The 21,740-nt window shown below is 41.8% G+C and overlaps 1 protein-coding gene across 4 annotated transcripts in view; it reads right to left on the bottom strand.

Annotated features, from left to right (window-relative positions):
- The window catches only part of B4GALT6 (beta-1,4-galactosyltransferase 6), a 73,593-nt gene extending 52,339 nt beyond the window's left edge, over nucleotides 1-21,254 (bottom strand). For 2 of the 4 annotated variants that reach the window (XM_060121314.1, XM_060121313.1), the window contains exons 1-2: nucleotides 20,695-21,254; nucleotides 2,649-2,765 (exon numbers count right to left, since the gene is read on the bottom strand). In XM_060121314.1, the coding sequence (XP_059977297.1) occupies nucleotides 2,649-2,765; nucleotides 20,695-20,809 (232 nt within the window). In that variant the 5' untranslated portion in view covers nucleotides 20,810-21,254. Of the gene's footprint in view, nucleotides 1-2,648; nucleotides 2,766-12,538; nucleotides 12,618-20,694 lie in introns of those variants that run through there. The other 2 variants (XM_060121315.1, XM_060121316.1) reach the window with 2 other exon arrangements.
- Nucleotides 21,255-21,740: the final 486 nt, after the last annotated feature.

The raw sequence follows: 21,740 nt of genomic DNA, 5'->3' as shown, positions 1-21,740 counted from the left end.
CTATTTACATTTCCATCTCTCTCAGAAACCTAGAGATCTTCATGTAGAGGGAGGATTTTTTTTTTCTTTTGGCAGGAATCCTTTATTTTTGAATAGTACTATTTGCCTTTTACAATGAATGCTAAATGCCAGATCTTCATTTTATTCTAATAGTTCTATGAAACAGCGTAGATGAAAAAGCTGGGCATAAAGAGCTTGCTGAATCTTTTAAATATACGATAGCTAGTTGGTATAAGAACAAGTGCTAGATCCAGAGTCTTCTGATCCCTAAACCAGAGAACATCAGAAGTCTGAAAGACAAGCTCTAGTCCTGGTTGACTAGTTACTAGCTGTGCAGCCGTGGGTCAATCACTTCGTCTGGGGCCTCAGTTTTCCCAGCTGTATAATAATGGGGTTGAAGTAGGTGATCTCTAATGGTCCTTCTAGCTCGAAAGCTCCAAGATTATTTTCCCTAAAAAAGGTAATGTGACAACGTGGAAGAAAGACTATGCTGTTTAAAGGCACAGTTTCAGGAGGATGTTTTTCTTCATCTTGTATCTCTAATATCTAGCTAAGGATACCTACACTAACTACTCAAGATAAATGAACACGGCAGAACCTCACAGTTGCCTATTCAAACTCCATTTTCCCTTTCTTCCTTGGTAACAGAACCCCAATTTCATTCAGGGCAGCAGGGAGCCCAGCTCAAAGACTATCATTCCCAGGCGTCCTTACAACTAAGTTCTGGCTAGTGAGACGTAAGCGGAACTACTACATGGGACTTCCGGGAAGGGTCCTTACAAAGGGGGCACTCTATTTCTTCTTCTTCCCTCCCTTCCATCTCTCCTTCTAATGACCCAAGGGCAAACATAGAGACTGGAGACCCACAGCCATCTTAGCCTGTGAAGCTACATGACAGAGCAGAAGTGGGAAAGTGTGTGAAGACTTTCTCCACAACAGAAACAGTCCTCCATCCAGACTTCTTTTGTACAAGCCTCATGGGTTTAAACCACTGCAGGCAGGTTTCTCTTACAACCAAACCTAATTCCTAACTGATACAATAACTGACGGTCTCCTGAGAAGAGTTGCACCATCAGTAAAGGAACCATGTGAAAATTTTCCAAAGGTTCATAAAAAGCACACTTTCATCAAAGGATGCACTGGTTGTTCGGTCTTCACTGCAACTACGACTTGGTGAGGGGAAGAGAGGATTTCCTTTTTTTCAGCTGTGGGATGCTGCAGTGGGGTTGAGGGCAGGGTTGTCTTGCCCAAGTAACCAGTTCTCCTAATCAAAAATGCAACATTCATGCATATAACTTATTCATACTCCAGGAAAATAACCTGATTGGGCACAGATTCTATTAGCACTCACTTATACAAATACAGTAACTTAAAGATGCTTAATACTTCAGGTGAATGAACTTTTAGCGAATACCTTCACATCAACTTACTCAACCAGGACAAGTCTTAGCGAAGCTTTTAAAATGTTTAAACTTCTCCTAAAATTGACCTACTGTTCAGAAGACCAATTAATGCAGAAGACCAGTTCATGAGACTTTTACCGTACTATTAAAATATCAGCTCAGATGAGACAGTCTTTCTAAAGGAAATTTCTTTAAAGTTAAAAGGAAGAAGAAAATTAAGAATGTTTGATTGGCGGCATCATAATACAAATCAGGCAAATGACTAGGACAGGTTTTGCAGAAGCATGTGTGACATTAAATTAAGAATCAATGTCACAGTCTTGAATTTTTAGAAGGGTCTAAAAGTATTACCCATCTTAACGCCCATTTTAAGAAAATATACCTATGGTTGGGAGATAGGGACTTCCTATTAGGGTGTGGGGATATGTGTGTGTGATTTACAGTGGCACAATGAATGAAGAACTGTTGACATAAGTCTTTCACTTTAACTGTTTAAAATGAGAATACAGTGGATGCAACAACTGATAATCAGCCACTGAACCCTTTAAAATAACAGCCAATTCTACTTCAGGAAGACAATGTGGAAACACTGCCAGAGAAGAGCACAAGCATCCTCCCACAGCAGTTGAACCTATTTACATCATTAAATCACTAGTTTGGCCTATTACACAGGTTTTAACCTCATGTGATTCTGATGGAGATTCTTCTTCCAGCTTATATTTTAAAAAGACAAGAGCAGCTACTGATTTCCAATTTTATATGATTTCTCCCATTAGCCCCTAAAAAGGCCATACAATTATTAAGACTCTTCTATAACTAAAAACAAGTACTTTCTAGACATAGCTGGGAAAGCATCTTAGGAATTAGAATGGGCATAAAGAAGATGGCAGTATGGCTAAGATGAATAAATTACTCTCTTTGTGGGTAATTTCTTTTCAACACAGTAGGCAAACTGAAAAAGTACAAGCTGTTTTTCATATTTTATGTTTGCAAGAATTAACTTAAGTATCTTTATACAAAGCCCTCATCACCTTGGTGATCATACCCTTATATATATCCTAGAATACATGACAGTCCCGACTCAAGCAGTGAAAGACCCTCCCAGTGCACTTAGTAGGAGACCTTCATCTTTAACAGGAAGGTACTTGGAGGCAGAACCAGAGCTGAAGAGATTTGGTTTACTGATTTATGACTCTAAGGGTAAGAAGTGGAAGCAAAGCAAAATTAAACAGGAAGCAGTCTTACCTGTACCATTGAGTGTAGTGTTTTTATTTGTGTACAGCCTGATCATATGTCCTATTGTTTTTACATTCTCTCTCAACATTATTCCTCGAGCTTGTACCATAAAGAGATATGTGTTGGCTATAAAGGAAAAAAAAAAAGAGAATGTCATGACTCAATAAGCTTTTTAAAAATTTTTAAAAATAATATTCAGAATTGAGGAACTGCCCAATAGACCCAAACTGACTCAATTAGTACATCCAAAGGGAAAAGAGAAATATAAAATGACTATTTCCCATTATCAAAAACTTACAAAAACAAACTCTTAAAAAAACAACAAAATGAAAAAATTAAAGTAGTAACATCCATCCATCAAACAGAATGAGACTAAATGAACAAACTGAAATATCGTAATTCCTTTATCCATAGATGATTTTCTACTATAAAATATACTTAGAAATTTCGAAGAGGCATTTTTTTATAAGTATTCAACCATATACTCCTAAAATTCACTTTCTCTAATTCTATATTAATTCCCTCAAACCAAAGACTCCACAAAGGTGAGGATTCCATCTTGAATCATAAATAGATCATAAATCAATCTCTCTAGTATGGGTATGGATCTTGCAAATTCTCAAGCCGTTGGAGGGGCAGAGTGTAGAATGATCTAGAATCAGTATCACTTTTTGTAATTTTTCTTAAATACTTGAACTTTTACACCCCCTTTAAATCACAAATCTACCTACCAGGACTGTAAAAGCAGACAAAATCAAAATCAATGTGGCATTTTCAAGCTGTTAATCTAATTCTCCAGAGTAAGTGCTTCAAAAATAATTTCTAATCTCCTCCTTTGGGAGAAACTGGTAATTTGACAAAGATTACAAAAATCCCTGACTTTTGAGATGGCAAGCCTCCTCAGACAGGCACAGAAGTCAAGTCAAAAGACCTTTTCTTTTTTGGTCCTGATTCTGCTACCATGGGCAGCTCACTGGATCTCAGTTTCCTCAACTAAAACTGGCCGTACTACACTAGGTTTCTCTAAAGCCCCTTCTACTCTAACTTCTCCAAGCATGAAGCTAAAAATCATAAACTCCATTCAGACAAGAGGAGGAAGCTCACTTTCATGGCAAAACCAAGAAACTGCAAGGCTCGGTTAATGGCTCTTTCAATTTTAAGGTAAGCTGTCTCCCAACACAGTAATGACACTCTCGAAAAATGAATGCTGGATGAAAAAATCAAAAATGCCGACTCATTTTCTGGGCCCAGTTCTGCTTCTTCGACATGATACAGAGAAATGAGCAAAACGTTTGCTACCTTTCCCATTTTTTTGAAATTTGAACTTGCTCAAAGTACAAATGAACAGAAAATAGATAACGAGAGTAGAGAAGCAGAGTGTATTAACACTCTTTTCTCTCACCTTCAAGCCATAAAAGAGAGAGAAACAGAAATCCAGGTTCCACATAAGCTTTACCTCAATCATTTTTAGTAGACTGTCCACATCCTCTCTAGAAAGCAGTCCTATAATTAGATTTAACTTGTTTAGACTTGAATTTATTATACCAGGGTTACAAGCCCCACAAGCTTTTATTACAGTTTTGCTTTCTAATGGACTTTAAAAGACAAACGAGACAAAGTGAAGAATGAAAACAAAGAGAACAGCCAACCAAAAATGTGGGAAAATGTTCAAGAAAAGCCAAAGTAACATTAGCAGCTCTACCTAAACCAAGATCTCAAGTTCAACTGAAATGATGCAGGAAAAAAAAATGAATGCCAACTGATTTACAATCTCTCGGATCATTTAATCCTAAAGTTATACACGAAATCTGTTATCAGTGGTGTAAATATCCTAAATATTTGTTATGCACCAAACTGGAAAAAAAAAAAAAAAAAGACCTGTCATGGAGAAGCAGGACTGAGCCAAGGGTTATTAAGCGAAGACCAGTACTGATTCCCAGCCTTGGAAGAAACAGTACTGGCCTAAGCAAGGATATGCTAGGTGAGAACACATGTACCTCACTGTCTGTCCTGGAAACAGAACTTTTAAAAACTATGTAGCTTTTACTTTTAATTAACACACCTACTCTTACAAAGAAAATGGTTTGAATCTTGAAACCAAGTCAAATTTAAGAAACAAGGAAAACATCCAGTACAGAAAAGGATAATCAAAGTCAAATTTTCCTAAAAACTTTCAAAATATCAGGTAACAAAACCGTTAAGAAAATGTATCACTGATGGCACCTGTGACAAAGGTGAATCATTTACCAAAAGACTGCATTTACCATTCATTAGATGGATGGAGAAGAAATAAAGTGAGACACCAAGCTCTCCAAATGGAAATCTATTAGTTTATTTTAAATCATTCACAGCTAACTGAGTTACATTCCTTAGGTTAATAGTCCTCACGGGTTTAATCCCTAAAGATCAAAACCCATTAAGGAATGAAGCTGTGTTTAAACAGAGGCATGGTTAACAGGAGCAAGGCCATGTGTCAGAGTTTCAAGGCCCAAGAAACCAGCACTGAATGGTCCAGACTGTCTGATTACCAAACATCATGAAAGTCCAGTAATCCACACTCAAGTAACTATACTTGCCTGCTAATTATCATTACTATAAAATATAATATCTTATTGGCAAGCCTGGAAATCCTGGTCTAAAATTTCTATTCCAACTTACAAGAGACTACATTTCAGAAAACAAAGAGGGAAATCTTTCCCATCCTTGCCCTTTGGTCTCAAGACAACTCAGAAACACACTAAAAACTACCACTGGTTAATTAAAATGATGCCATGTTCTCTAATTTAGTTCATTTGCTATTTGCCTCTGCATTGTGAGACATAAATTTAACTTCTTTACCTAGTCTGTTTTCCAGGGGGGGACAACTACAACTTAAAGGAAAAAAACTTTCAAAAATCAACAGTTTACAACAGCTTCTAGGCATCCTACCCTGGGTTTGTGTGGAAAGATTTATGAACATGCCTCATTCTCAACTTAATAAAACTAAGGAGTACATTTGCCATAAAGCTGTGTCTCTCTACCTCTTTCCACACGCAGCTTTGTTCACTGAAAGCACGCTGTGTATTCAAGCCAAGGAGACTGTGCTGTCTGCAGTGATCTGGAAAGGCTTCCTAAGCACTGAAGGACTCAAATACAACATCCCTCTGATCCCGACATCCATGTTTCTAATCGTCACAATCTCCAGGTCCTTTAACAAAACCAGAAGTCAACTACAGAGCTGACTGTGAGGGAGACTGTGTTGGTTAGGCATTCTCACACGCAGGTATAAACGCAGTGCTGGAGCTAAGAAAGACAAGGTACAAATACAATTTGCGGAGACACTCACACAAAAGTAAAAGTAGGAACCATGGTGGTGAATTACCACAGGAAAAATTATCTAGAAAGGAGATAAGAAGGTGAAGTTCAGACCACAAATAGGAGACACAAAGATAAAAGACCCCGAGATGAATTAATCTGAGCTTGAACATGGTGAAGAAGTCACTGGACAAAAGGGAACGGTCAACCATGTCAAATGTCACCACACAGGCTAACAAGAAAGACTAAAACACAATAGCTTAGAAAATAAAAAAAACTAATACCTAGTGCATACTCTACTGGGCATCCTTAGAAGTTCCTTACATAAACTAATCTATGTAACCCTTACAAGCAATCCTATAAGCTAGGTACTAATATTCCCATTTTACAGATAAGGAAATTGAAGCATGGAGTTAAGGGACTTGCTCAAGGTCACACAGTTATTGGCAAGTAGTGGAGCTAGAATTCACCCCCTGCAGTCAGCTCCAGCAACCCAGCTCTTCACCACCATCCCAGTTAGCCTTGAAAAAAGCTATTAGATCACGGTCAACCTTCAAGAGAGCAGTTTCACCCAAATAATGGAAACAAAAGGAAACTAGTAAGGAGTTGAGTGGATAAAGTGGAAGCAGTCAAGTTTTAGAACAGGTAAGTGAGAGCAAGGTCAAGGGAAGTTTTCTTGTAACAGGAGGGACCTGAGCATGACTGTGGCCTGAGCGGAAGGAGGAAAGATGAATTTTAAAGCGAAGGCACTAAGAGAAGTAAGAGGAAGGAGGGAGAAGCACATTTCCGTCGATAGGACAGTATAAGCAGAGGCTGTGAGGTGCACAGCTGCAAAGGATATACAGGGATAAGCGATCCAACTTGAATAGTGTTGGCAGCAACGGAAAATAAGTTGTAGAGGTCCAAATGGACGAATGGGGTGAAAAAACAAAGAAGAGGGGACTAGAGCTCATTGTGAAGATGAGAAGTAACATTAATGAAGGTGAGAAAGTGCCAGACGTGGAAGGTTAGAAAGACTGGGGTCGGGAGAGAGAGCACACCACAGACATGGGGACACCCAGGCATGGTCAAGCAAGGAAAGATGGAAGACGAGAAGCAGACTACCTGATGGTCACCACAGGACGCCAGCAGGAGCAAAGCGGAGCAGAAACGCTCTGAATTGAGCATAACCGCGGAAAGCATCCCAGGGGGGCAGAATGTTGGAGAGCACAGATTTCTGAAGGGAAGGGAAAGGAATTAACATTGAGTAACTACATTCATCAGGCACTGAGCTAAATGCCATACATAAATATACTTAAACACACATATAATTACATTTCACTTAATTCTTATGTAACAGGTTGAATGGAGGCCCCCAAAGATGTGTGCACATCCTAATTCCCAGAACCTGTCAACGTTATCTTATTTGGAAAGGGAGTCTTTGCAGAGGTAATTAAGTTAAGGATCTCGAGATGAGGAGATCACCCTGGATTATCTGGGTTAGCCCTAAATCCAACGGCAAGTGCACATACAAGAGAAAGGCAGAGGGAGGTTTTTACACACACACACATACACACACACACACACACACACACACACACACACACACACACACACACACACACACGAGAAAGCAATGTGAGGATGGAGGCAGAGATTGGAGTGACCTGGCCACCAGCCTAGGAAGCCAAGGAATGCCAACAGGCACCCAAAGCTGGAGACAAGGAAGGGTTCTCCCCTAGAGCCTCCAGAGGGTGCACAGCCCTGCCAACTCCTTGATTTCAAATTTCTGGCCAACTGGAATAGAGTGTGGTAACGTGTACGGCAGCCCTAGGAAACGAATACACCACCCCAGGATACAGGTACAGCTTTCCCCATTATGAGATCAGAAAACAAACTCAGAAGTTACACAGCTGGAATTTTTAAAAATCAAGATTCAAGCACTGGTCTGAATGACCCTGAGGGGCAGCTATTTGGAAGAAGCAATGGCTTCTTCTAGAGGAGAGAGAGGGGCTAAGAAAAAGAAAAACCTTCAACGTAAAAAGTTATGAGGGAAGTGACAACAGGAGGGATAAACAGATTTCAACTAATGCGAGGAGGAAGTCAGAAGGGGCACTTCAAAGTCACAGGAGAGAAAACGGTTTCCCATATAATCCACAGAACACATAAGGAAATAAACAATATGGATAAAGGCAAAACACTGCATGTAGACATCCCTTGACAGTAACCACAGATATCTGAATCAGGTATTCTCTGAATTTCTAAGAACTCACAATAATCTATTTCACATGCTTGTAAGTTTTCTTCTTTCCACATCTAGCCCCTTGTGCAACAAGTTTCCAGACATTACTCATGCAAGTTTGTAAAAGCTAAATATATTATCTCTAATAATAATACTGTAAACCCCAGGATGAGGCCACATGACATGTGAAATATAGTTCATACTTTGCCTAGGACCAAAGTATTGCTTGAGTTAAAAACAAAAAGTAACAGACTTCTAGGCTGTGCCAGGCTGTAAAACAAATGATTCCCTTTATGTCAAAGCACTATTTAAACAGATCTCACTATTTAAACACTATCTTACCATGGTGATAATAATTCAAAGTCAGGTATGGGCTCAAGAAAATCTGCAGAGCAAATAATTACTAGCCTATAATATCCTCCTCCCTATCTTTCCAGTAAGTCACAGGCTGACTAATAAACAGAATGAAATAATTCTGTGGTCAGAATCTCATTTTATCAAGCAATAATGAATACAGTGATCACATACAGTACAGATCTATTTCAGATCTTAGCCAACAGCTCAAGCTTTGCTGATGTAGACACCAAAAATTAACAAAAAATTCTTTCCAACAGGTACTTTTACCACTTCCACTCTGCATTTCAACAGTTTTAAGTTATTTGAGGGTATTACTTGTGTTTGAATACTGATCAAAGTTAAATGTTTTTGAATAAAATTTGACTTTTCCAACAGTCTTATTAAAGACGTTCAGGGTAGAGACGTGTTTATTCAATAAATATTTGTTGAATAACTACCAACTGCCAAGCAGTACCAGAAACTAAGAAGCCATGGGGGTTCCTCTGTAAAAACCAAAATCCTGAAAAAGAATAAACTGCCTAAAACATCGGAATTACTTCTACAACAACCAGACCATCAGTTCAGCCTAGTTTAAACTCAGCTGAAAATTCAAAAACTAGACTCTGAACACATGATCTAACACACGATAGCTCTCAGCACTGTCATTTGTTAATTCACTGTTATTCACTTAAACACATAGCCTCTTTAAAGCATGACAGAAGCCTGAAGAGTTGAGCTATAAACCACATTAGAGAAAAGTAGAATCAGGAGGAAATGAGGGAAACAGGGAAGGAAAAATGCAGACAATTACATTTTTAATCTAATCAGTAAGGAAACTTACCTAATGAAATTACCGACTAAAAGATGAAACCATAAATAAACACATCCAGGAAACATTATAAATCTGCTGAAAATGAATGATTTCAGAAGACATTTAAAGTGAATGCGAAATGAACCTCTACCCGCTTAAGAATGCTATCTTGAGAAAAAATAAAAGGGAGACCTATTTGAACTATGTTTTACAACCATCCCCAATTTCCCTGTGTTTTCACAACTAAAATATCTTTCATAATTTCAACTTACTTAATCATGAAAGTAAGTATAACAAGCAGGAGAAAGGGGACACAGCATGGGAAATGAATTTCAAAGATTTTCAAAGCTAGAGCATATTTTCAAATCTAAAAACAAGGCATCTTCTCATTCTCTACCACTGGTCTCTTCTCAAAGATTTATTTTTATTTATTTATTTTATTTTATTTTTTGGCTGCGCCGGGTCTTAGCTGCAGCACGCGGGATCTTTTAGTCACTGCGTGCAGACTTCTTAGTTGTGGCATTCAGGATCTAGCTCCCCGACCGGGGATCGAACACAGGCCCCCTGCGTTGGGAGTGCAGAGTCTTACCCACTGGACTGCCAGGGAAGTCCCTACCACTGGTCTCTTGATTCAAATGGAAATAAAGTCCAAGTTCTCTTCTTCCAAGTCAAACTGGAAATTGCACTATAATTAGAAGTCACAATATCTGAGCGATTAACTTAATTACCAGCAAGGCAATATATATAAATGATTTCAGTAAAGAATTATTAACACTAGCAAGCTCCAAATATTTAAAAATAAAGAAAGAGATAATATTTCAATTAAGATATCAATGGTATAGTAACAAACCTCATAGAGCTGCTTAGCTATGAAAATATTATAAAGACTTTTATAAGTCTTTTGTTTTGAAATTACTTCCATTGGCTAACATGTAATGCCACATGCTTTAATAACTTTTACTGACCTTGTTAAGTGAATTACAGTATATCTTTCTAATAATTAAAAATACTAAATAACAAATTTAGGATCAACCTATAACTCAATCATATAGTCAGTGCAGACTCATAAAGAAACACATGATTCTGGTTGTCTTAAACAACCTGTCTGTCCATTCTGCCCATTTCCATTCTGGAGGAAAAAAAGTCTTCACCGTGATAGCCATTTCTGTCTCCAGTAAAACATGATGCTATAAACAAATTAATCTGTTTTTTAACAGGTAAGATCAGTTCTATGAAAGATCAAATGATATGAGATAACCAGTCTAAAAAGTAAAACTATTTAGCACTAAATTATTTCCCAACCATTTGGGGTATTTGTCAGAAATAAGTTCCCAGGGGCTTCCCTGGTGGTGCAGTGGTTGAGAATTCGCCTGCCAATGCAGGGGACACGGCTTCGAGCCCTGGTCCAGGAAGATCCCACATGCAGTGGAACAACTAAGCCCGTGCACCACAACTACTGAGCCTGTGCTCTAGAGCCTGCGAGCCACAACTACTGAGCCCATGTGCCACAACTACTGAAGCCCACGTGCCTAGAGCCTGTGCTCCACAACAAGAGAAGCCACTGCAACGAGAAGCCCGTGCACCGCAAGGAAGAGTAGCCCCTGCTCACTGCAACTAGAGAAAGCCCGCGTGCAGTAATGAAGACCCAATGCAGCCAAAAATAAAATAAATAAGATAAATTTAAAAAGAAAAGAAAGAAAAGAAATAAGTTCCCAGGGTCCAGAATTACCTGAAGTATTAATTAAAAATCAACCAGGATCACAATCAGAATATCTGGTGATAAGACCTGGGTTGCCTTAGGTAAGGCTTAAGTACCTTCATGTTTGAAAATTGAAAAACCATTCTCTAAACATCAACATTTGTTAACAAGCAAAAAAGTAGAAGCTTTCATAATTAGTTTAACTTATACCAAATACATCCTCTTTTATACAGCTTTCTAATTTACGAACAATTCATTCAGACAACGAAGAATCTATGTTTCATCCCTAACGAACATACAACACAAAGACCTCGTAGAGCCAAAGACTTTTACTAACTCGAGAAAATTAATCATGAAAACAAAGATACGAACAGGAAGTCATACTTATTATGCCTCTGGAGAAAAAAAGTTAATTACAAATTTGAGATTTATGTTTTCCTAAACATTTTGCCGTGCCACATAGCCAAAAATAAAACTGACAAACATCCTTTAAGCTATCTTTCCTATTTTAACTGAGGAGGGTTTTTGCTGTGGTTTAAACTGAACTCTGTCAAGTTCTGCCATGACGGAAAACAAGTATGCCCATGAAACAGAACAAATTAAGTCGGCCCAGTATAGGATATACGTGCTAGAGAGAAATAAAATTGGGGTGCTACCTGAAACTCTCCAGTGGGCCCAAGACATGAGTAAAAATACCTAGTAATAACTAGAGTAAACCATTTTCCATGGCATTGTAGGTATCCTCAGAAAACCTTTTAACCTTCAATGGACCCAATCTTCAACTCGAATCACAATATTACTCGTATATTATTCTCTTTGTTATCATCCTGACAACAGGCAGAAGTGGAAAGAAAAGACTTTATAAATATTCAATCACTGGAGCCTCTGGGAATCAAAAAAAGAAAAAGAAAGAGATTCAGATGGAAAAGGAGAAAAAAGAGACGACAAGGGAGAAAGAGCTGGGGGCAGGCTGCTCTGATTAAACTGGTAAAAAAAACAGTGCAGTCCAAGCAGTGGTGACAAGAGCTAGCATGGTCTAAGGCGGCCAGGAAAATGGACCGGAAGGAGAAAACTGTAAACACACAAAGCCGGAGGGGCTCTCTATTCTCCAGAACTCCCAAATAGGACCTAGGAAATCCAAGTTCTAGAAAAATCTCTCCACAACGTACCTCCTTCTCACCACCTCCACATTTTCACTCAGGTTAAGACAAACATGAGGGGCAGGCTGGAAAGGGAAAAGGAGTCACAAAGGCAGGTGGGTAGAAGTGGGCACAGGTGGAAGAGGGAGAGGGCTGCAGAGATGAACACAGCGCCGAGGAAACGAGGGCAAGGGGCTGAGAAGCCTGTCCGGTCCCCCAAGCAAAGCACCTTCTCCAGCCTTAACCTGTGGTCATCTACTCTCGGCTGGAGAACAGGTTACGAAAGGAACGCTTAGCAGGCCGCTTATTTTGTTGTTTACAGCTCAGTTAGAATGGTCTGGTTTGGCTTCTTTACAAAGAGCGGAAAACCTGCCCCGTAATTACGCTCACTGCTCTCACTCTATCCAGAAGAGTCTCCTCTCTTCTCCGTGGGGTATTCCTTAAAGCTGAAGAAGACACCGGTCATATGTCCCCCCAAATCTTCAATGTTCCAGGGCAACTCAGGCACAGAAATCCCAAGGGGCACAGTTCAGCTTTTCCAAAAATCATCCACTTCAGTTCTTCCAACAACAACGCGTGAGACTCTGGGCAAGTGGTGATCTTTAGGGGCCTTTCCTTGTCTTCCTTTACAACAAGCCCATTCTTCTAGCACGGGGCAGGGGGTGCGGAGCTCCAATAGCAGACCTCTGGAATCTTGCTCCTGGGGCTTCTCTGCACACAGCTCTGGCTCCAGAGCCAAGGCCTCTGTGTCCAAAGTTCCCATGGCCCAGGGCCCTCAGACAGAGGGGCTCCGGTGGGGAGAGGCTGAGCCACAGCTGCAACCACCAGAGCCTAACGCCATGCGCACAAGCGTGTGTGTCCTGAGAAGCTTCGCAGTACATCCTGTGATAAACAGGCTGGTCACAAGATGGGTAAGGAAATTACTCACCCTCTACACATGTAACACTGCCCCGAGAGGAAAATGCATTCTGTTCCCAACAAAATTCCAAATAGTATTTGGAATACCTACCAATACAGAGACGACAAACCTAGATTAGGCGTTTCTCTTTTTAAGGTACCCACAGACACAGCTATTTTTATCTTTAATAAACATTAAAAAGTAGTAATGATAAACACTGCTGCAGAATAAATGCGTCACTACCTCATTCTGCCACGTTGTTTAATAGACGTCAAATTTACTTATAAAATGGTAACAGGGAGAATGGTATTTAGCATTGTCAGATTTCAATCAATCAATATCCCCTTCAAAAATACCTAATTTCCCACAAGGTCATAGGATTTAGATTCACTCATGCTGAAACAATATAGCTGAGTTAACAGATACGCTCAAGAATGGCAACCAGAGAATAAAATAATAAAAATAAAAGAATGGCAACCTGACGGCGGTAAGCAGCCTCTGAGAAGGCTCCCCTGCCCCTTGAGTGTGCACTGGACCTAGAGACTCTTTTCTGACAAAGAAAATATGGCGAAAGCAATGGGGCTGGGAGCTGCCCAATGGAGAGGTGCCAGGGCAAGGAATTGAGTGAGGCCTCCAGCCGATAACCTGCGAAGAAGCAAAGTCCTCAGTCCAACAACCCTCAGGGAACAGAATCCTGCCCAGATGCATGTGGGTGAACCTGGAAGCGGATCCTGCCCCAGTGGAGCCTCCAACCACAGCCCTGAGCTACACTCTGTAGCCGAGTAAGATACCTTGAACCAGAGGCATCCAGCCAAACCGTGTCCAGATTCCTGGCCACTGAAACGATGAGATAATACATGTTTGTTGGTTTAAGACCCTCAATTTGGAGGTAATTTGTTAGAAAGTAATAGATAACTAATACACTGACCAATCCTGGCATTTTCTCCACTGTTCCTCATCCCCTGACAGCCCCTCCATATTCTTCCAAGGTGTCTAACATCCAACACTAGAAGGGTATTGATGAGTGGGCAGGGAAGAGAACGAACTGGAGCTGCCACACCAAAAGCAGTGATTTAATCGGAAACAGTCACTCAACAACCCTTCACTAAGCCTCTAGTATGTGCCAAGGTAGAAACCAAATCTCTTAACCTAGTCTAGGAAACAGTTTATACTAACATTTGTTCACGTAAACAGAGCCGCTCACTCTAAGAGCTCAGTCACCCACCTTGTTAGGTATGCATGTCCTCAACCTCCCTCTCCACATGCATCTAATTTTTGCTATCATGAACGTCTTTATCTCCTCTCCCATCTCCAAAATTAATCTACCCATATACTTGATCCCACTCCCTCTACCTGGTCTCCCTGATTCCAGAATTGCTGACTTTAATCCATCCACACCAGTACAGCCTAAGTACTTCTAAAATGCAAACCTGATCATGTCACTCTCCTACTTAAAATTTAAGCTCAGTGGTCTGACATTGTCCTCAGGCTGAAGTCCAAGTTCTCAAACCCAGCTTACAAGGTCCTCTATGGCTGGACCCGTATTTCTCTCTCTGGCTTCGGCCCACACTCCTCTCTGATTTCTATTCTTTAGCCCCCTACCCTTTTTCTTTTTTAAAAAAACTTTCCATTTCTCTCTCATCTCTTAGCCTTCAAATATCCCATTCCTACCTGAAGCACTTCTCCCCAGGCCCACCTTTTAATCACCTAACTTAAGCTTCTGGCCTCAGCTTAACCTCCCTCTTCTCCCTGACGCCTAGTCTAGTGCCCCCATCCACCCATCCGGTGCCCCATAGCAAACTGCGCTCCACACTCTCTTCCAGAATAGTTGCTCTGCAACTATGCGAATTTCCCACTGGCTACGAGCTCTATGAAGGCAGCGACCGTGTGGATTCTGCCCAGTGCAGAACCACAGACAAACATGTATGAATAAGTAAATGAATTAAGTCTTCCTAGATCGTACGTTGTAATTTGTTCCCTTCCTCAAATCTTCAAACCGTGCCCTCACTCCCCAAACATCCACATAAGCTCAGGTCTTCCCATCTTATAAGGCTCCTTCGATCCACTTTCATCTGACCTCTGATTTACAATCCAACCCAAGGCAATCCAATCCAAGGCTAGGCAATCTGGCTGGTGCCCTATGACACCACAAAAACAGCTCTTGTAGAGGCTGTCACAGAGCTCCTACTTACCAAATCCATGATTCTCCTTCCAGACTTTACCCCACTGAACTATATATCCCACTGCAATGCTTGTTTTGCTGATCATCATTTTTATTTATTTACTTATTTTTGCGAAGGTCTCTCTTCACTTTCATGATCTCTCTTCCTTCATTTTCCTATTCCTATTTCTCCACGTGCCCTAGGCTGATGGATTTCATCTGTCGTTACCTTGCCTTCAGCCTCCACCAGCTGTCCTTGGGTAGCCATCTAAACTTTCCACAGTGTCAATCACACTGCTTCCCATTTAGGGCTGGGGAGTGAAAAAGGTAAAAGAGCCTCATGGGAAACCCTTCAAACTGCACTTGGGCTTCCTTCATATTCCAATTTAACCCCTATCATTCCACATTTAAGAGTAACTAACTTAGTGAGTCACTTCTGCTTGCACAAGTTAGTTTTATTAACTCAGGTGTGTCAGGGGAAAAATAGATATGTATCATTCACCTATATGCCGAAGACACCCAAATCTCTCTCCAGTTAGACATTTCTCCTGGGCTCTAAGCCCTTATGTCCATCTGCCTACCTACTGACAAGTTCTTCCTGGCTATCCTATAAGCGTCCCAACTCTGTATCTCTAAAACCAAAATCGCCCCCTCAAGGCACTTGCCTTTCTATATAGTCCCTACGACCCACAGCCTGGTTGTCTAAGCCAGAATACAAGCATTGTCTTCAAGCTTCTCCCTTTCCTTCAATCCCACTATTCACATCCTCTCCACTCTGCCCTGACCCAACTACAACCTTGATCAGGTTCGAATCTTCTATCACCTGAGCTACTGAAAAAACTTCCCACCTGGTCTCCCAGCCACTGGCTCTGCCCTCTGTAACCCACACTCCATGCAGAAGAACTGCTCTACAACAAAGGATTCCAGCATCCCCCTTTTCAGAACTTCTGATGTTTCCTGCTACTCACAAGACAAAAATATTAGCATGGGAAGCCTGACCAGTAAGAGAGGCCCAGAAAAAAGAAATACCCAACACGGTGGCCCAAACCAAAAGAACCCCCCAAAAGAGCCATGGTGACCAGAGAACTTGGTGAGGAAAGAAACCAGAAGGACCTTTGAAACACAAAGCAAACTGTAACAGCTCAGAAGTGCACAACCAGACTCACCCCGCCAGGAGGCTAAAGGGCTGCCATAAGAAAGCTACAGGCAGCTAACAAGCTACTCTCTGAGCAAACTGCGAGAAACCCAGCCAGAACGTCGGGGGGACTCCGAGCAAGGACCTACTAAGCCACCCGCTCCCACAACACGCCCCCACGCCCTGCCCACCCATCCCCACCTCCACCTGACCCAGCAGGGCACCAACCTCCTTGAGACCCAAAAAAGCAAAGCACATGGCCAGGTGATTCCTCAACAGGCCCACAGGAATTCACACCAAAGTGGCCCAACCGGACTCCACCTCTACGCAAAGAATAAGACAGCCTGAAAGCAAGTCTGACACCCCCAGGGGAGCTGTGCAATCTCCCCCACAATACTGCCCCGCTGATTAAAGGCTCATCAACTTCTTTCTTAACCACAGACAGCTTTAATAAAGCTGTGTGAACCAGGGCCAGTTTCTCTCAGCCAGGAAGTTCAGGGACCCCAAGTGCCAGATCACGAGGCTAGGCAGGGGAGACCCGAGACTCTGCCCATCTGGCCCATCTACCAACCCACGCCCTGGATGGTAGCCAGATGGAAATACTCCTATTTTCTGGAACCTATCTTTGCTCATGCTGTTCCCTCTGACTAGAGTCCCTTTGCTCAGTCCAGATAAATCCTATCCATCACCTCCTCTGGAAATCCTTAACCAGACCTCACTCCCCACGGCATGCTTTCTGAGGACCTGATGCAGCCCTTTCACAGCGCTCATCCCACTGTATGAGGGAAGGAACTCTGTCTTAGTCGTCTTTTTTCCTCAAACAATGTCTAGCCTATCTGAGGTGCTCTATTCGCGTTTGCTGAACGAATCTGTAAGTCAGTTCACCTACTCCTTTGATACAATAGCAGGTAAATGACTATGTTGTGTTATATTGAAAACAGTTTCACACTAAATGGAACTCCATCTTCAATTCAGCCAAGGCAAGACCTTAGGGGAAGACTGCACTCACCTTTTTGCAATCATGCACAAAAGTAGAAAGAGAATGAGAAAAAATTCAGGGCACCAGCCTCTACTGGGTGGGCTAGAGCCATGTGTCCATGGATTTTCAGGGTGGAGGGTGGTCTGCAGACCAATTTCCCTTAGTACTAAAGTTCCTAATATAAAGAAAGTTCCTGTGTTTCTTGCATGAATTAGAAATTTCAAGGAAAGTGTTTCAAATTATTCTTAAAATAATGAGCTTTGAGTTTGCTGGAATTCATTGCAGATTAAAATCCAAAGAGTCAAAAAGTTGTTGAGCCACATGAGAAAACATTGGAAACTAAACATATTCTGCTACCTACAACTGTGTGGTACTATCTTCTCAGAAGGAAGAGAAGGAGAGGAGAACACTGAGGAAGGAGACTAATAAGAGTAACTAAAATGATAGGACTGACTGCCTGGGGGAAGACACACAACAAAAATAGGTCTCTGGGCAAAAAACGTAGGAAAATACAATTGATGTCTACTAAACAGGTTGATGTGGATAGGATCAACATGGATTTTTTAACATAAGAGATTTGAAACATTTATTTAAGATCAATTAAAAAATGCTCTCTTACATAACATGTATTTTAGTCACAAGAAAATTCTGCCCCAAGATGTAATTCAGGCTAAAATATGAATTATTTCAAAAAGATTCTATGTATATCTAATGTAAACTAGTTATAAGAACCTAATTAGTTTGGGGTATGTCTCATTAATAAGAAATCTGTGATGCAGAGGTAGAAAATAAAACTTATGGTTACCAAGCGGGAAGCAGGGAGAGGGATAAACTGGGAGACTGGGATGGACACATACACACTACTATATATAAAACAAATAACAAGAGCCTACTGTACAGCACAGGGAACTCTACTCAATACTCTGTAATGACCTATATGGGAAAAGAATCTAAAAAAGAGTGGATAAATGTATACGTATAACTGAGAAGTAAAACAACATTGTAAATCGACTATACTCCAATAAAAATTAATTTAAAAAAGAAAAGAGAAAAAAGAAATCTGTGATGAAACGAGAAGTATGCATAAGGCATTTCTGCAGCATACCAAAGTACTGTGGTTGTCTTGAAAATCAAATTGTGCAATAGATCATTGCATTGTGAGCTGAACTAGCCACATTTTTTTCACGGAACACCATTTTTACTTAAAGGTACAACTGAAAAACTATGCTCATTTAGACTTCTGTATTTGACCTACATTTCCCCCAAAAACAGCAAAATGAGCCTGACGCCTCAAGAAAAACTGACAGTATGTGTTACCAATGACAAAATTCAAGCTTTCAAGCAAAAATCTGAGTTTTGGAAAACTGCTTCTCAATAATTAAAAGTAAGGAGGGTTTTCTGCTGCTAAATAATGCTAGTTTGAGAAACAGATTCAGTTTAACAAACTGCTAACACTTCACAAGTTTTGGTTTTCATTCTTCTTACTGGCTTCAATCAATTTTTTTAAGTTATAAATTAGAAGACCCAAAAGAACAGAGTAGTTTAAATCATGTCAACCTAATTGCCTAGAAGACAACTGCCAAAATTTTTATGCCATGTCAGTGATTGTTCTATGGCAAACATTAAGTATAGAAATAAGAAAGATATATTACTACCTCACATCAATTGAATTTTAAGAATCTACAGATAATATATTAATGCAATAACAAAAAATGGCTATCAAGTGAAAGCTGGAATTCTGATTTCCTTTGGTTAGCTTTTGGAGTAATTTTAATATGTTACTCAAAATACCAAGAAAGTAAGAAAATTGTTATCTAAGTGCAAAAAAAAACTTTTCCAGAATCTCTCAAAGTTAAAATATCTCATAAAATAACATCCCCCAAAGATGTCCAACCTTTAAAGAGCTACACAAGAAAGTAAAAATTGCTGTAGAATGAGAAGTTAATTGATAAGACTTCCAAAATGGCAGAGAATTTTAAGAAAAAGCTTGCTGAATATTTTGGCTAACTACTCTCAAAGCCACTGAGCTATCACTGTCATTTACTACAGGCTTCAAGATGTATCCAATTTAGCCTAAAGAAAAAAACTGCATTAAAAGAAAATAATATGTTGAAATGTTCATATTTTTTTCAAACTTTAACCCCAAACTTCTATTTCGGGATATCAAGGTTTCGACAATTTATGCCTTCTCAAGCATCATTCTGAGCTTACACGTTTTACTTGAACCTGAAAATTTAATCAAGTCACATAATTTTTAGGAAACACAACAGTCTTGATGAGGTTTGGTGAGGTCTGTTTCTTCCCTCCCCCCTGCAATCCACTGAAATAATCTACTACCATGTGAGACAATGCCCTGATAATAATTCCATCTTAAAATTCTGCAGGTGTTTTCACTCTGTAAGAGGCCATACATACATTTTTAGCTCACTCAGGGGAGAAATGGTACTGGTTCAAAAAACTACTAATGTCTAAAAAAAAATGATAGGAGATGCACAATGTTACTAACTCATTTAACATTAAATACATAATAACCCAGAAGAACTCAGAAAAGTTCTGGAAATACAGTGTTTTAATATCCATATGAAGTTCAGATTTTTCGGTCATGAGAATGCCACACTGGCACCTTTTCAACCAGAGGGGCTGAGAAACCAGGATGTTTACTAAAGAGGCTAATTCAAGCAGATTATACAAAAGTGTATTTTGGACTAGAAACCAAAAGAAAAAATGGTAAATAGGTTCAAATTGTAAACTATCTTGCATAATTGTTAATTTAATCATCTTATCTCAGAATTCATCCTAACAGGTAGCAGAGGCTACCTACCCTTGCAAAGCAGACCCAAGCACACTGAACAATTGGAGCATTGTTTTTACTAGACAGCTCATCGCCTAAAAATTCCTGAAGTGTGGCACAAATGTTCACTGACCCCATTCTAAAAAAGCGACCTAGAACACTAGAACAGTACATTCTTGAACTCAATCACATTCCCTACTGTGGGTTTCTCCATCGTATTTTTACAACTAGTTAATATAGCTGAGAGTGTTTGAATAAAATTACGATTACTAAGTTTAAACTTAAAAACTTAATATTAAATGCATAAAGCTGTCACGAATACTCAAGAAAGCGACCAGGGCATCTCGGGCCATCACACCTTATTTTGCTCTGTCCACGTAACGCAGTCTTTAAGTTGTTTAAACGTGCATTGACAAAACTCACATGCCAAAGCCATGCCCCAAAGCAGTTTATGTGACAGGTCTGAAATCGCATTTCAAATAAAATGCTTTCTGCCGGGCCCCTGTTTATACAGCTTCCAAATCCCGTAAGTAACATGCTGCGTTTCCTTCACTGTGACCGTGGGAAGTGAGGGTGTGTCTCGGTGCTTACCGATGCCCGGAGCCACATAGATGAAGTAGAGGCAAGACGAGGAGAGGGAGAAGAAGAAGATGAAGGCGAGGAGGGAGCGATTGGAGACCCGCATCATCCGCCTGAGCACAGACATCTTCCTCTTCCCGGCCGGCAGCTCGGGCTGCGCTCTCAAAGCGGACTTGGGGGCACCGTCCAGGCCCTAAACTTCCATGAATGTGCTAAAAACCACAGGACTGCAGCGGGGTCCGCGCGGGGAGGATCTGGGATAGAGGGGCCAGAGCGGGAAGGAGGAGCGAGGAGGGAGCCGACGGAATGAATGAGAGGCGGGGGAGCCGGGGGAGGGGAAGAGTGGGAGGACGCGCGGGAAGGGGGGAGGGGACGCAGGGCAGGGAGCCCCGGGGACCAAATAACCCGAGGAGGCCGTGAAAGGGCGAGGACCCGCGCTCGATACGCCAGGTAGCGGCGGGAGGAGGGGCTTTAAGTGGGGAGAGGTGCGGGCTGCGCGCCGCGGCGCCCCTGCGGAGAGGGCCGGCCGACTGCAGCAAGCCGGGCTCCCCCGCGGCTCCGGCTGCCCGCGCCCGCCGGGGTCCAGGTCGCGAAGCCCCTGCGCTCAGGGTCCGGGCAGCCCGCGCTTGGCAGGCCTGCGCCGCCTCCTCCTCGGGTCCGCTGCGTCTCGTGCCTGCGCGGGGCTAGCGTGGGCGCCGGGGCCGCAGCCGGCGCGCGCAACGCGCCGGGGCCCGCGGGGGCCCTAGGGGCAGAGGAGCTGGGCGCTCGCCAGCGCGCAGCCTCCTCCTCATGCCGCGCCGGGCCCCGGCGTCCCGCGGCGGCCGCGGGAGCCGAGTGCAGGCGAGGGCGGCGTCCCGGCCAGCGGCGAGGGCGCTCCGGTTCCGGCTCCTGCCTCCGCCAGCTGTCCGCCCGGCCGCAAGGGCGGCAACCGCAGCAGCATTACCGCCGCCGGCCCGGGGTGAGGCGCCCCCGCCGGCGCCGCCCCCGCACGGCCCGCGGACACCAGGCGAAGAGCCGCGGGGTGAGTCGCGCGGCTGGCAGAGCCTAGGAGTCCGAAG

The sequence above is a fragment of the Lagenorhynchus albirostris genome, chromosome 14 (genome assembly GCF_949774975.1).
Source record: "Lagenorhynchus albirostris chromosome 14, mLagAlb1.1, whole genome shotgun sequence".
Lineage (NCBI taxonomy): Eukaryota > Metazoa > Chordata > Mammalia > Artiodactyla > Delphinidae > Lagenorhynchus > Lagenorhynchus albirostris.
The sequence above is the reverse complement of the archived record's forward strand: the minus strand, read 5'-3'. Positions and strand labels throughout refer to the sequence as shown.